At 41.5% G+C, this 14,096-nt stretch overlaps 2 protein-coding genes and 1 long non-coding RNA gene across 10 annotated transcripts in view; 1 reads left to right on the plus strand and 2 right to left on the minus strand.

Moving 5' to 3' along the window:
- Positions 1-995: 995 nt before the first annotated feature.
- LOC123499796 lies at positions 996-1,878 on the minus strand. The gene is made up of 2 exons (XR_006673108.1): positions 1,739-1,878; positions 996-1,395 (listed from the first exon to the last, which is right to left on the minus strand). It is a non-coding gene; the product is annotated as an uncharacterized LOC123499796 (long non-coding RNA).
- On the plus strand, positions 1,720-7,015 carry LOC123499792 (upstream activation factor subunit spp27-like). 7 transcript variants are annotated; one of them, XM_045248281.1, is made up of 5 exons: positions 1,720-1,842; positions 3,414-3,631; positions 4,758-4,898; positions 5,275-5,494; positions 5,756-7,015. In XM_045248281.1, exons 1-5 carry the CDS (start codon positions 1,800-1,802, stop codon positions 5,821-5,823), a joined length of 690 nt encoding a protein of 229 aa, XP_045104216.1. In that variant the 5' UTR covers positions 1,720-1,799; the 3' UTR covers positions 5,824-7,015. The 7 variants fall into 7 exon arrangements, with proteins under 7 accessions (XP_045104216.1, XP_045104211.1, XP_045104213.1 ...); XM_045248276.1 differs by lacking the exon at positions 1,720-1,842 and adding an exon at positions 1,953-2,175; XM_045248278.1 differs by lacking the exon at positions 1,720-1,842 and adding an exon at positions 1,953-2,175 and having other exon boundaries at positions 5,284-5,494.
- Positions 7,016-7,398: 383 nt separating this feature from the next.
- LOC123499791 overlaps positions 7,399-14,096 on the minus strand; it is an 11,996-nt gene continuing 5,298 nt past the window's right edge. The window contains exons 1-7 of one of the 2 annotated variants that reach the window (XM_045248275.1): positions 10,991-11,564; positions 10,711-10,837; positions 10,300-10,496; positions 9,926-10,117; positions 9,361-9,459; positions 9,067-9,231; positions 7,399-7,699 (exon numbers count right to left, since the gene is read on the minus strand). In XM_045248275.1, the coding sequence (XP_045104210.1) occupies positions 7,439-7,699; positions 9,067-9,231; positions 9,361-9,459; positions 9,926-10,117; positions 10,300-10,496; positions 10,711-10,837; positions 10,991-10,993 (1,044 nt within the window). In that variant the 5' untranslated portion in view covers positions 10,994-11,564 and the 3' untranslated portion in view covers positions 7,399-7,438. Of the gene's footprint in view, positions 7,700-9,066; positions 9,232-9,360; positions 9,460-9,925; positions 10,118-10,299; positions 10,497-10,710; positions 10,838-10,990; positions 11,565-14,096 lie in introns of those variants that run through there. The other variant, XM_045248274.1, reaches the window with a different exon arrangement.

Here is a 14,096-nt window from a genome sequence, read left to right on the forward strand (position 1 = left end):
TTGCGATGGATGTCAATTAACGGTGAGAATTCACAAGCCTTGGAAATTAACTTTTATTCAGAATAGTTCAAACTCAATACTAATATATATATATATATATATATATATATATATATATATATATATATATATATATATATATACATATATATCAACATTATTCAACTATAGTGATGATCCTCCATGATAGTTATTTATGGCAGTTGAAATGTTTCGGAACGCATCATCATATTCTAAAGGGTGAGAAGTGTCCGCAATATTCTCTTGTCTTGCAGCATTATCGAGTATTTGCAAATCTGAGTACTGAGAGGTCAATGTCACCAATCAACAGGTGTTATTTGCTGTAAACCGCACCCCCCACCTTCCCCCTTGCACCATTCCCCACCCCGCGGTGTATCTCCGCATCCTCCAACCCCAACCCCCCCACCCTCTGCCACAAACCGTCATTGATTAGAGGTCGTCCAAGTGTCGATACACACATAAATTCAAGTCCCGAAATTCACTATCAAAATTACGTGTAAATGTACAAATTACTGATTATCTATAGGGAATAGTCTGGCTTGAAACGCTTAAAACAAATCCGTTAACTAGGATTTAGATGCTCATCTATTCAACAGTGGAATACAATGGACGACCGCTGATCAATAACCTCTTTGCCATAGCTATAAGGCAGAATTACTTTCACTACTAACATCGAACGTATGCACTACTACTGAAGAGACTGGTGGGGTTTGCGTCCAGATTATAGCCCTTATATCCGGCACGTATACGTACTGCCTTCAAAGAACAAAGGTAGTCATTGGAGGGGAAAAAAAATAAGTACAGATTTAAGTGCATTCGCATGATTATTTTTCTTAGGAACATGACTGTGGAGTGTCTGACCAACAGGTGACACTTACTGCTCAGTATCAGTGAGTTAAGACAGGGACGAAGGCTGAAGCACAAGGAAATCATCTTTATACATGGCGTCATAGGAGTGGGAATGGAGAGACTGCTCCAATGGTCCAGTTTATTTCGGGGGCTGACATCAACACACTGAAAGTACACTTCGATGAGGTGGCTCAGTCGTCACCAGGGACTTGTATAATGCATATATGAGGAACAAACAGATATGGAATGTTTGTTTTCCTTAGAAAAATAAGTCCTTAATTCTTTGTCAGAGGGAATTCCCTTTGTCTTTCACTGAGGATATATAACAATATGGCTGACTAGATTGATACCTTGGGCATCTTTGGTTACTGCACCAAGTCCAGAAAGTACATCCTTCGTATTTTTCTTTAATTTCAAAATATTTAACTCTATCCGGGTGGGAAAGCCTTGCTCCGCCATTTTGATTCGTGTGGCCGGGGCCCGAGAGGCGACGGCGGCCCAAGGTCCACGCCGCCCGCCCAGCAGCTACACGTGGCACCGCCGCACCCGCCCACACAGAGAACGGGAAGATATTCATCAAATAAAACTTTTCAAATGCCTCCATATGACTAATTAGCATAACTAGTAAACATTACCTACTTATGTGAAAATACTGAGAACATATCCCCATACACTTGTCCGTGTAGGATGTAAAGGAGGAGTCCATAAGGGATTTGTTTTTATGCAGTAGGGTTTCTCTCCTCACGTATTTTACTATTACGTAGTACATGTATTAATATTTTCTCACTATACTTGAGGCTCTATCTGACATTATTTAAAATGTTTTTATGATTATAAGCATATGAAACAGTCAGACAAATAAAATTACCTGTAAACGGATTCGTAGTGTTTACCTGGTGCGAGAGAGAAGCACCACTTCACACGGGAACATGGCTCAGATCAGCCGGGAAACTCTAGAGAGGAAAATCTCTGGTAAGGATTGTGTGTTGTGTAGCAGGATTTGCAAGGCGGCGAGAGGTAAGTACAGGGATGAGTGTGCCATCTTGTAGAGGCGTGAATTAGAAGGCGTGTTATGTTAAGGCTGAGGTAGAGTGAAGATGGTAAGGCCAAAGTGTGGGGAAGAGGCCAGTCATGCATTGCGGTGGTGCCGATGTTGCCGGAGGTGGAGGCGGCGTGGCGACGTTGCCAGGTGGCGGCGGCGGCGGCGGTGGTGGACCCCAAGCGGCGGCGCGGCGTCACTCCCCGCAGCCCAGCCTGCCCCTCGCCACTCACAGGTCAGGACCCGTGGATTGTACTTATTTTTCCGTAAGTTCCTCACAGTGTTTAACGTATTTAATTCGATATATCTCTCCGTCTAGCCTGCTCCTGTGTTTTGCCCAAGGTTTGGTGTCATTTCTCACTTTACTTGCAGCGATAAAGTGAAGTGAAGACGCGTGAACCTTTATTTGTCAGTTGGTCCTTGCAGCGTCCTACTGAGAGCCGAGACCGGCATTACGAGAGCCGCTTCAGCCTTGGGGGTCCAGATCATACAGGTTTTTGAGCTATTTCGCAGTGTTTCTGTGGTGATTCTGTGTCCTACGGCACAAATCTATGCCTGGTAGGTGACGATCCTGGTGAAATTTGCTATTGGTCCGGGGAGAAGTTCTCTAGAAAATGTCTGAAAATGGAAGGCGAGAGATGGCGGGCTGGCGTCGTCCTCTGTCCGTCCTAGCACAAGGGAAATATTTTTGTAGACAACTTTGATATTTTACTTGATTTTCATTGAACAACATCGTAGAGAGCTGGTTAGTAACTATTGGAATGGATTTTTAGGTAGAAACCTGCAAAATGCGTAGTGGAAATGTATGAAATGGAGGAGTGAAGCGTTGGTGCGTGGGTTGCGACCTTTTGGCGCTAACTTGGTTGATGGCTGGCAGTGACGAACTTCTTTGAGGGCGTGTGAAATATTCTGAAACAGATATATCTGCCGATTTTGTTCACATTATCATCTAGTTTTGATTTACGTGTTTTGTCTTCTATATTGGAAATGTAAGCTTATGATGATAAAATTCTGATGAAATATGGTAACCGAGACCCAGAAAATGCTTGATGGCAGCTTGAGCGAAGCGTAGCTTTGCCAGCGCGGGCACCAACGGTTTTGCTTCAAGCATTGTACTTTTTGCGGGAAAAGCCCTCATGGTTCGCTACTTTGGAAGGCTTTGATCATACTCGTTCTTTCTTTTTCTTAGCATATTTGTAGTTTACATGTTAGTTATAATCGAAATAAAGTAATCTGGAGTCCTTCATGAGGGGGACGCGCAGTCATGTATGTGCGGTGTGCAGCCCTTTGTATTAGTCCATTTTGTCTGCTACCTTTGTTTTGGAATCAAGTTGTTAATATGTGGGTAATTACCATTTAGGGCCGGGTTTTAAGTGTATTGATTATATCAGAAGTAATTGAACATTGCGTGAAAGGTGAAGGTTTGCCTCCCATACAACATATGCCCCTCAAAGCTTGTGGAATGCAGCCAAGTACATTATTGATTGATTTTTCCTTGTTCCAGCAATCCTCAAAGGGGCAGACCTAGATACTATCTCAGCAAAGAAAGTGAGGAAGCAGTTGGAAGAACAACTAGGTGTTGATCTCTCGAATCGCAAGGAAGAAATAGACAAGATAATCATGGCTGACATCGACCAAGTCAACTCCCATTCAGATGAGGAACAGTCTGAGGAGGAGGTGCCCAAGGGCAAGGACGACTCAGAGTCTGAGCCAGAGTCCGAGGTGAGAAGGTTGAAGACTCTCTCTCTCTCTCTCTCTCTCTCTCTCTCTCTCTCTCTCTCTCTCTCTCTCTCGCTGATTTTATTGTGGAGTTCACACCCTGTTGTGAATTGGTAAATCTGTAGAATTTATTGTGTACAATGATGGTAATATTCTTATTTTAGTTATTAATGTCATTATTGTTTTAGTTACTTTTTGCCTACTTTTTGATAACTTAAATTGTCTATTTAGTAATGTAGTTATATTACAATGATTAGTTGCCTTTATTTTGTGAACAAATTTTTATTTGGTATTCAATTTAAAAAAAAGTTAGGTATTTAGGTTTGTTCTTTGGTATCATGGGTATTGTAGACAATAATAAAGCAACTGATCTTTAGTTTTGGGTTTATACCTGTTGCCCAGAATTGTTGGCATTGGGCAATATTCAGGACTCGTGTTACTCTTAAGCATGTCACTTGTGACTTAAAAGCAGAGCTGTTAAGTATGCAAAATAATTTTAAAAGTGATAATATCTCTGCCTATTAAAAATTACTTTGTAATAAGGTGTGTAGATCTATTGGTAATCCAGATGTTATAAACGTACTGATTAACCAGCCTTCTTTCATGGTAAAATTAGGAGTTTAGTAATTTAATGATTTTGATCTTTTGGCTGTGTTCCAGACTAGTGATCACTGTCGGCAAAAGCTGTGCCGTCTTAGTTTGATTTTTATTTTATTTGTGCACTCCTGTTTGCATTACTGCCAATGTCAAGTGTTTGGCAAGAATTATGGAACAACTATTCTTAGCATGTAAATTGGAAATGACTGAACATTGGATTGACATGTAGGCAGACATAGACAGCAGCTGCCCGCTGGTGGTAACATAACATTGCTCTTGGCACCTCAAACAAATCACTTAACTTTAAGTTTTTTTTTTTTTTTTTTTTTTTTTTTTTTTTTTCAATTTAAAGTAGTTTGATAATTTTAAATACCATCTGTTAAAAAAAAAAAGGGGGGGGTAAATAATCATAATAGATGAATAATGCTTCAAAATTTAATTCTTGGTGCAGCAATTGTTATGTGAGTTTGGGACAGTTTACTTAGGTTTACTCATGATGTTTGTAGAATGTGTAAGCCCTCATTGCCCACAGGGAAAGGGAGGAGACGATGATGACTATGAACCTGGTGGCAAGAAGGCAGCCAGGAAACCCAAGGCTAGTCCTAAGAAGCGCAAGACTGATGATGATGACGATTCTGATGAAGAATGGGGCAAGAGGAAGAAAGTAGCCGTGGTCTGTATATCATCTCTAGATAGACTAATAGGGAATATGATATTGCAACAATTGCTTCAGGTTGACCTCTTTATTCTGAAAGTCCATGTTAGAGGCAGCAGGTTTTCTCAAGGCATTAATTAATCATGTTTGGGGACTAAAGGTGTGGCATTGTTTGTGGTGGAAGTAAAGGGCTTTTCTTCATCTTGTGCTGACCTGTTGTATATTATGGCTGCCTTATTCTCTTAAGATTTTAATATTAAATATCTTTCAAGTTGATTGAAGATGTGAAAGACTAAGATTTTTATTGTAATTGTTCAAAGGATATATATTGCATCATCATGAATCACAACAAATTTTGTTGTTAGGGTGTGTTGTAATCCAGTGCCTTTTATAGGCCAAGAAGGGTGCTGCTACAGGCGGAGGCCGAGGCAAAAAGTCTGCATTCACAAAGTCTTTCAAGCTGTCTCCTGAATTGGCTGATGTTGTTGGATCAGATGTGATGCCTCGCCACGAAGTGGTGAAAAAATTGTGGGCCGTCATCAAGGAGCGGGAACTCCAGGATCCCTCTAATAAGCAATATGCAATCTGTGATGACCAGCTGTTGAAGGTTATCGGTATGTTTGTGGCCATTTTTGGTTTGATGTCTGTCTAATGATTATAGACTTGTATTAGAAATTGGCATTCTAACTTTGCAATTATTTTTGTTGAAGCTTAACACTGATGACCATTTGTATTTATATCTTAATTTGTTGTAATGTCTTTAGTGTATTTTGCCTCATAACAAATCATGTCTTCAAACTTAGACTTTCACTAAATATAAATGACTGATTAGATTAGCACCATGTTTTATCATTGGCGATTTGCTTCTTTTTCAGGTGTTAAACGCTTCCGCACATTTGGTATGATGAAACATCTCAAGGATCATTTCCTGGAAGCAGCATAAGACAATAACTAGGGGTCCTGTCAGGCAGTGTTTGCTGCTGGCCACACCGTGGCAGTCGACCTATTAATTCTCTACTCTCAGCCAGCCTCACAACCAACTCTGCTTAGGTAAAGAAGTCCCCTTTGTAATACTTTTGAATGCGGCATTTCATGAATTACCAGTGAAGTATTTTTAGATTTGATTAATCAATTGTGTATGTACAGTATGTAAAATGTCCCAGCTTACATTGTACATTGAAGTCCCCCTGAAGTTTATATGAATTATTGTGGGACTAATTTGCTTGTAATGTTTGGACAATTATTTGATGCTGCATCATATTGTCTTTATAGAATATATTGGTAGATGAAATCTCACTTAGGGGAGTAGCCGTGAGGGACGTCAGTTATTAGTCTTTCTAAGCATTGTTTGGTGTGTGCCTTTTTTGTATCTTGAATGTGCTTCTATTCTTTTGTGTTCATCTTACAAATCGGATAATGAGATTTTGTCTTCTCATAGCAGAGATTATTCCCCTCCTATTCCCTCTTCTGTCTGTCTTGAGATGCTCATGAAAATGGAAAGTTAACCACTCATTAGCTATTCACTCCTCATGTAAAACATTGTCATTAATCATTACATTTCTTCTGTTTCGGAAAGTAGCATTGTAATATAAAATGTTATTACAATTTATTTTTCTGTGGCTTGGAAGTAGAGATTTGCTCTTATAACTGGTACAATTATTTATCAGATTACTGCATTCCACTTGTTCAGAATGCTTCAATGAGTTTAGGACGTGAAACTTTCAGTTATTAATTTTTTTCTCGTTATTTTTAGTTTGTGATATACAAAGCCACAGATAGTTGACAAGTTAACTATGTCACAAGGTACATCTTTTAATAAAATATTTTGTAAAAAATATATTGTAATTATTCCATTGTCATTGCAGTTTGCACTTGAAAGATGTGATGAATGTAACACAGAACTTCGGTAAATTATTAAGCACTGAAAGGGTGGTCAACAGGAAATTTCTATGTGCTTGAGTGTATTGACATGAGTATTGATGTGTAGTAGAAGGGTCATTGTGTATCAACATAAATCCAGAAGGTGGAAAAAAAAAATACTTGTATGACATTTTTTTGGATGTTACACAACATGCTCAGAGTTGTCTTCATAGCATAAGAATGTTATCCATATAAACTCGTGCTTTAATACCTTTCCTGAATTTTTTACTTTATATTTGACATCCTGGAGTCCAAAAGAGCATTTTAAGCCCCCTTTGAATAGTCATTGCCATGGAAATAGGAAAATGAATGAAATATCTAGTGTGATATTCACCCTGAAAGTAAGTGTCGGGTAACACCATGAACACTGGATGATGTCTTAGTTTGTATGAACTTAGGCAGAAATAATAACCAGAGAAAGCACAAGATAGTTTTATGTTTTATATGAATGAGTATTAAAGATTACAGTACTAGTGACTTCCAATTGATTACTGACAGACATGGTTTTGTGTATTTGCTGGTAATGAACTTACCTAGCTGGTATGTACTTGTAGCTTGAATAATTAGATGGTGAGGAAGGAAACCTTATGCTGTCCCCATGCAATTAGAACAAGAAAAACGATTATTCGAGTTTTGCTTTAAAAATTCTCTGACTTCATTGGTGTTGACGGCAGTGTCCATACTGTGTGGAAGTTCATACACAGGTATTTGTAGCATGCGTCCACCGTGTCATAGTGGTTGACCTTTTTACAGTCAGTCTTTGAGAGGAGTTTACAGTGCGCCTTGTTGATATAAAGCTTGACAAGGAGAGTGGAGTGCTCCATGTCCATAATGTAGCCCTTGATCTTAGGGTATGGATTGCCAAGCAATACTCCCATGGGGAAGTGCACAAGCATAGTCTGTAAGGACAAAGAGTGATAGATGTTAAGATTACCTTAGAGCAGAGAAGTGTTTTAATGTTGAGTGTTTCATCATTGACGTGTTATTCGTCATTAAGTATATTCTTAATTTGGGTGGGTGGGCGGAGCAGAATCATCGTATGGAGAAAAATCCGAGAGCTCATTTTCTACTCTTAAAATCCCACCTCGGTACGTAAGGAAGGTAATAGTTTAGTGAAAGGCTACCCAAAGGTAAAAAGGTATTTCTTTACCTTGTGGCTACCATATTTGAGAAGATTGAATTACCTCGTAATTATACTATAGGTTAATCACATCTAGTTTTAAGCTCTGATCTAGACTTCATGAGAAGTATCTAATTGATAAGCATGTAGTAGTATTGATAATGAGGTCAGTTTGATACATTTGTATCCATAAATATCACATCACTTAGGGATGAATGTTAGCATGAAAGAAAAAAAAAACGAAAAATGTTAGCATGGAAGACATGCCTAAAGATCAAGACCACAAACCTTAGGGAAAGAAAAGTGAAACCATTGAAAAAAAAAAAGACTAAATTCATCTCATTGAGCTGAGATCTCTAGGTAATACTTATCCAGTGATTTTAATGACAAATAACAATCTGCCTTGGAAGCATCAACTTGACTTGTAGTCTACTTAGAAAAGTCATACAACTTGCACAAACTAATATTTTTGTAGTTTATCTTTGAAATGCATAGTGCTATGAAAGATGATTACCTTTACGAAACTTGCAGTACAAAATGTCCCATATAAAAACTCTTATAAATGTAATTAATTTTAGTTTATCAAATTATTTGGACTCGTATGATATGCAAACTAGGATGATCTTATTCTAGTAAGAGCCATTCATTTGATGGTGATAATCGAAAGCTAGCAGGGGGATGATCCAGTCCAGACTCCAGAGGCCACACTTGCCCCTTGCTTCACCAATATCAGATGTAGGTAAGGCCTTCATTGATTACGAGGGAGGAGAGTTAGGTTTAGATGGGCGAATTTTGTATTCGGGTGCTGACTCGGACTGACCACATCATTACACCAACAATAAGTTCATTGCTCCAAACAGGTCGTCGATCACAAAATTCATACCACATGATGATACAACTATCTCAATATCATATTATGTTTCATAACTTTTGTTGGAAGTTATTGCTAACTTACGAAAACTGTGTCACATATTTCTGAATAACTGTTCAGCCGAATCTGTGAGGTTGGTATGTCATGTGACCATAAATAATTAAGAGATGTTAAACGATATGCACAGCGCATGTGCAACCACCCCATTGCAACTATTGAATGAAATAAAGGATAAAGTTGAAATTTGGCAATTAATGTAACAAACCGAGCCATACCTTGACATTGAACTTTTTGCTTCTGATGACATCGACGACTCGCATGCTATCCTTTTCGTTACCGGTGGCCACAGTGAGGAGGTCGATGGTGGTAATGCGGGCGGCTAGGAGCAACGTGGACAGCGGCACACATGGCACCGTGATCGTGCTTCCCCGCTCCTCGTCCTTCATCCAACGGTAACAAATAGAAATAGATATTGAGACGTGCCAATTTGAACTTTAAGATCACATTCGCACCACCCCTGATGTCGATATTATGACAAGGAAGGTTTCTGAAGAAGGAAGGCATCTCACCCCTGTCAAGATTTCATCGTTCAATTTGCTCCGCGCCCTCATCAGCTGCTGGAAGTGCTCCGGCAGATCCTTCTCCAAGTACCGCAGCCAAAACCTCCGCTGCCGGAAACAAGCACTATTATTATCATTGTTGTTATTACTGATGTGTCTTCACTTGTTTTCTACATTTACAAGTATTTCAATTCAACTTTTCACTAAACATTGGTCAATAATTTGCCGTGGTACAGTGGAACCATGCGTGCTTTGGGATCCTAGAGGTCTCCAAGCGCACGGGTTCGAATCCTGTCCACGGTCTGAGTGTAGGTTGGGCTTCCTCACTCGGGGCAACGGTTTCCTAGCGGGTGGGCTTGAAGATAGGAGGTACCCTAAAAAGTATCCCCTTTAGCCCATAAATTCCCGTGAAAAGCCCACATGGTATAAAAAAAAAAAAAAAAAATACGTTACGCAATTGCCAATGTGATGATATACGTAGATCAGCATCCCGGAGAGCACGTGTGGTTCAAAAAGGGATTACTAGTATTGGTGATATAATAGCAATGTTTGAGTCATAGCAGTAACTACATACGGAGCTGGGCTGGCTGCGGTGGATACAGAGCGGGGAGGTCCAGGCGTTGCGGCGGTTCTGCTGCAGGATGGCATAGGATCGCGGGTCTGGCTCCACCAACAGCCCGGTCCAGCTCAGGTTCCTCTCCAGCATTAGCGTCTGGCTCATGAACTCCCCGTCGGCCGCCCCGACCTCCACGAACACCCCGGGGCTCTGCAAGGCTGCAGGTTGAGGGGAAGCGCCAGACGCGGCCAGGCGTCTTGGGTAATGTTATCAGTGATTACAAGACAGTGAACTTGTGGAATGCGATATGTCTTGTTTATTAATATTCTGTCCACCTCTTTAATGTGAAAGTTAATCCTTAAATATTATATTGAACCTTCCTTCAGACCCACCTCTCCCTCCCATATCTGCAGCAACTTCTGTTGCATCAAGTTCCAGTCCACCAGCCTCGCCCATACCGGCTCGTTGATGTCGAAGGCACCGGTCACTGGGCGGCGGGGCGGAGGGACGAGGTATTTTTGTCGGATCACTTCTAAGATGTCTGTGTCGTACGGAAGTGGCGGCCCACTCATGTAACTTTCCAGACACTCTGCTCAAAATCCATAACACATTAATTTGCCATCCATCATTGATATATGAATCATGTTATGTGTTTATATGACAATATCACTGAAAGTGAAAGAGCATGAGTCCTTCCATCTGATATGCATGAGGAGTATTGCCTTCGTATCATGTGGAGGTATTTACTCGGTGCGTTTAGCACGCACTAGTATATAACACTACTACATGCAACAATAACTGACCTTGTCCACAAGCATGTGACGCCCAGGGAAGAAGGCTCAGGCCATAGTTGTTGATGTAGCTGACGAGGATGATTCCTGAAAGCACTAGCAGCAATACGTTCAGCACCACGTTGCTCTGGTACAGCACCTGTCGTACAAGAAAGAAAAGAAAGAAAGAAAAAAAAACACCACTGGAGTTAACATCCGTCCCCATTGTCCTATGTTACTGAGGTTCAATGACACTCACTTTTATGTCAATGATTCTCCGACATGAAACAAAGCTACACATGCAATATCCCACCATTGTTAAGAGAGCGAATACTCAGGGGTCTGCTCTTCAGCCTCGCCCTCCTGGGGTTCTGGTACACGTTTCTATCTATTTACGTATGAGGAAGACCGAGGAAAATTGGTTGAATGATGACGACTAAGGAAGATACTCTACATTTCCTACATTTCCTTGGATACGAGGTGACGAGCGAGTGGTTTGCGTATGCGTGGCGGAATAGAGCAAGTGTATAATAGTAACATAAGAAAGCTAGTTTACAATCCTTAGCTGACTCGCATATCTGACTGTGTAAGGATACAAGGACGTCACTGATGTAGGGGGTGGCCGTTTCACGACACACAAGTATTATACACAGCGTGGACAGAGGAGGAAGTAAAGTCTGTATTCTTGAAATTTTTTCCTCGTGTGTTTTTCTCGTGCACTCTTTCCTCCTTGCGTCGTGTCGCACAGCTGTAGTGCCTGGAGACTCTTGGCCGATCTGTGTATGTTTATTTAACGAATTTTGCCATAGATTACGCAGTGGATAGGAGACAATAGCTGCTTCCTGGTACTCGTATAATCAGCTTGGCGAGACAAGTGCTACACACAACAGTGGAGGTGATGGTGATGTTAAACTATTTACTCCTCACAATGACTAGAACTCTCTCAAGAGAGAGGTTTAAAAACACTTATGTATCTTACAATTTTGGATGATCCTTTGATCTTTTTTGGGGACTGACACCTCAATGGAGTTTTTTTTACTCTCTCTCTCTTTTTGTTGTCGTTGCTATACACACAAAGAACGACAGCAACAACATCAACAACAATCGAACATATTTCTCACAACTTGACTCATATGTTACATACACTCCATAATAAATTATAATAAATAGATAAATGAATATTGGATTCTTCCGCATACCCACGCAGATGACACGAAAAGACACCGAGCACTGAGTGAAGAACAAGTGTGAGGGGACGTTGCGCTAGTGGCAAGTGAAATGAAGGGCCTCGCTGGGCTGAGTGTCGCGAGTCTGGTGGTGGTGTCTGTCTATCTCATCCGCCTCACCTGGTGGACCACCGCCTCCTGTGACTCAGGTGAGGTTGTCTGCTGTTGTCTCTCCGTCTCCCTCTAGTGGTTCCTCATTTACACATTCACATCCACAAGGTGTGTCATCTCACGCTCCTCCATTCACGCCTCAAGGAATCTCACTTATTGAATTTCCTCGCATTTTTATTCTTGTTATTTTTTTCGCGATATGTTTTTTGCTTTGATTGTTATTGTGTGCATTCATGCTCAAACACACACACACACACACACACACACACACACACACACACACACACACACACACACACACACACACACACACACACACACACACACACACACACACACACACACACACACACGCGAGGCAAATGGGCAAACCTCTTGATGTGTGGCCCTGTTCACCTAGCAGTAAATAAGTACGGGATGTAACTCGAGGGGTTGTGGCCTCGCTTTCCCGGTGTGTGGAGTGTGTTGTGGTCTCAGTCCTACCCGAAGATCGGTCTTCTATGAGCTCTGAGCTCGCTCCGTAATGGGGAAGACTGGCTGGGTGACCAGCAGATGACCGAGGTGAATTACACACACACACACACACACACACACACACACACACACACACACACACACACACACACACACACACAATGGTGCTTTTGGTATGTAATGCATTAGTTTAGCCTGTAGCCATTTCTCTTCGTCACGTGGAAAGTGCTTTCCTTCTCTGTAACATCATCGCCAACACTGCCTCCTTCCCTCAGAGTGTCTGGAAACCTACTTCAGTGGGCAGGAAATCATCACCAATTCCGCCCTTCTGCCACTTCTTCGGGACAAGTATCTGCACCCTCCTCCGAGCCAGCCTAACATCTCGCGCCTCAACACAAGGCGGTTCCCCTGGAGAGAACTGCTAGATTGGGACAAGCTTCAGATCACCCTCGCGGAACTGTGGAAGGATAAGGTAAGGGAGCGCGGCAGGGGTTTATAATTGAGTGGGTTCATCTCTTTGTCTCACCCAGTTGAATGAGGTACTTCTTATGTATGGGTTTGGGTATGTATTCCTGTTATCATCAGGATAACACATGACTCCCTTGACTCCTGGTTGTGCTCACCTTGACACATCCTTCACCTCACTCTGGTGCCCTGCAGAGCCCCGGGGTGTTCGTGGAGGTCGGGGCAGCCGACGGGGAGTTCATGAGCCAAACGCTAATGCTGGAAAGGAACCTGAGCTGGACCGGGCTGCTGGTGGAGCCAGATCTGCGATCATATGCCATCCTGCAGCAGAGCCGCCGCAACGCCTGGACCTCCCCGCTCTGCATCGAGGCAAAGACGCCCAGATCCGTGAGTTTCGCTCGAGCTTCTACACCAGATCTCTTTCAAGTAACAGTGCTAAGTATAGACTCTCTCTCTCTCTCTCTCTCTCTCTCTCTCTCTCTCTCTCTGGTCCAGCCAAAATTAATGACCCAAATTGCATGACGCGAGCTTTGCATTTTTGTGCTGATACATGTACGGCGCGGGTGTTAGCTTATGTTTGTTTGTGGTTGGGGAGTTCCGTGGCAGTCGAGGGATGCATGGACCGCCTGTCCTTGGATTGTAAAAGATCGTGTGTCGCTGATAACTTTGCCTGCAGAACGGGACAGATGCTGACTTCATACAGTAACAGTGACGTACATAATATCTCTCTCTCTCTCTCTCTCTCTCTCTCTCTCTCTCTCTCTCTCTCTCTCTCTCTCTCTATATATATATATATATATATATATATATATATATATATATATATATATATATATATATATATATATATATATATATATATATATATATATATATATATATACCATTAGAGAACATTTTCTTTAAGATGCAGTGCAGGCATGTTTTCTTTGATGGCTGCAGGGACTACTGTGGACGCACCATCAGGTGGAAGACTTGTCGGTGGAGCTGCAGGGTCTAGTGCTGGCCAGGAGCAAGATGATGAAATTCACCGTACATGGAGTAAGTCACTCAGTGTGCAAACGAAAATGTAAAATATCATAAGCATATTTTGGATTCGTTATTTATAGTAGATTACATTATTACTTCAAATCAGTACTACAA

This window comes from Portunus trituberculatus, chromosome 50 (assembly GCF_017591435.1).
Source record: "Portunus trituberculatus isolate SZX2019 chromosome 50, ASM1759143v1, whole genome shotgun sequence".
Classification (NCBI taxonomy): domain Eukaryota; kingdom Metazoa; phylum Arthropoda; class Malacostraca; order Decapoda; family Portunidae; genus Portunus; species Portunus trituberculatus.

Coding starts and splice junctions, on each gene's coding strand:
- LOC123499792 (XM_045248276.1), top strand. CDS start 1,968: ATGGTAAGGCCAAAGTGTGGGGAAGAGGCCAGTCATGCATTGCGGTGG. Junction 2,176..3,413: donor TGGATTGTACTTATTTTTCC/GTAAGTTCCTCA, acceptor TCCTTGTTCCAG/CAATCCTCAAAGGGGCAGAC. Junction 3,632..4,757: donor AGTCTGAGCCAGAGTCCGAG/GTGAGAAGGTTG, acceptor CATTGCCCACAG/GGAAAGGGAGGAGACGATGA.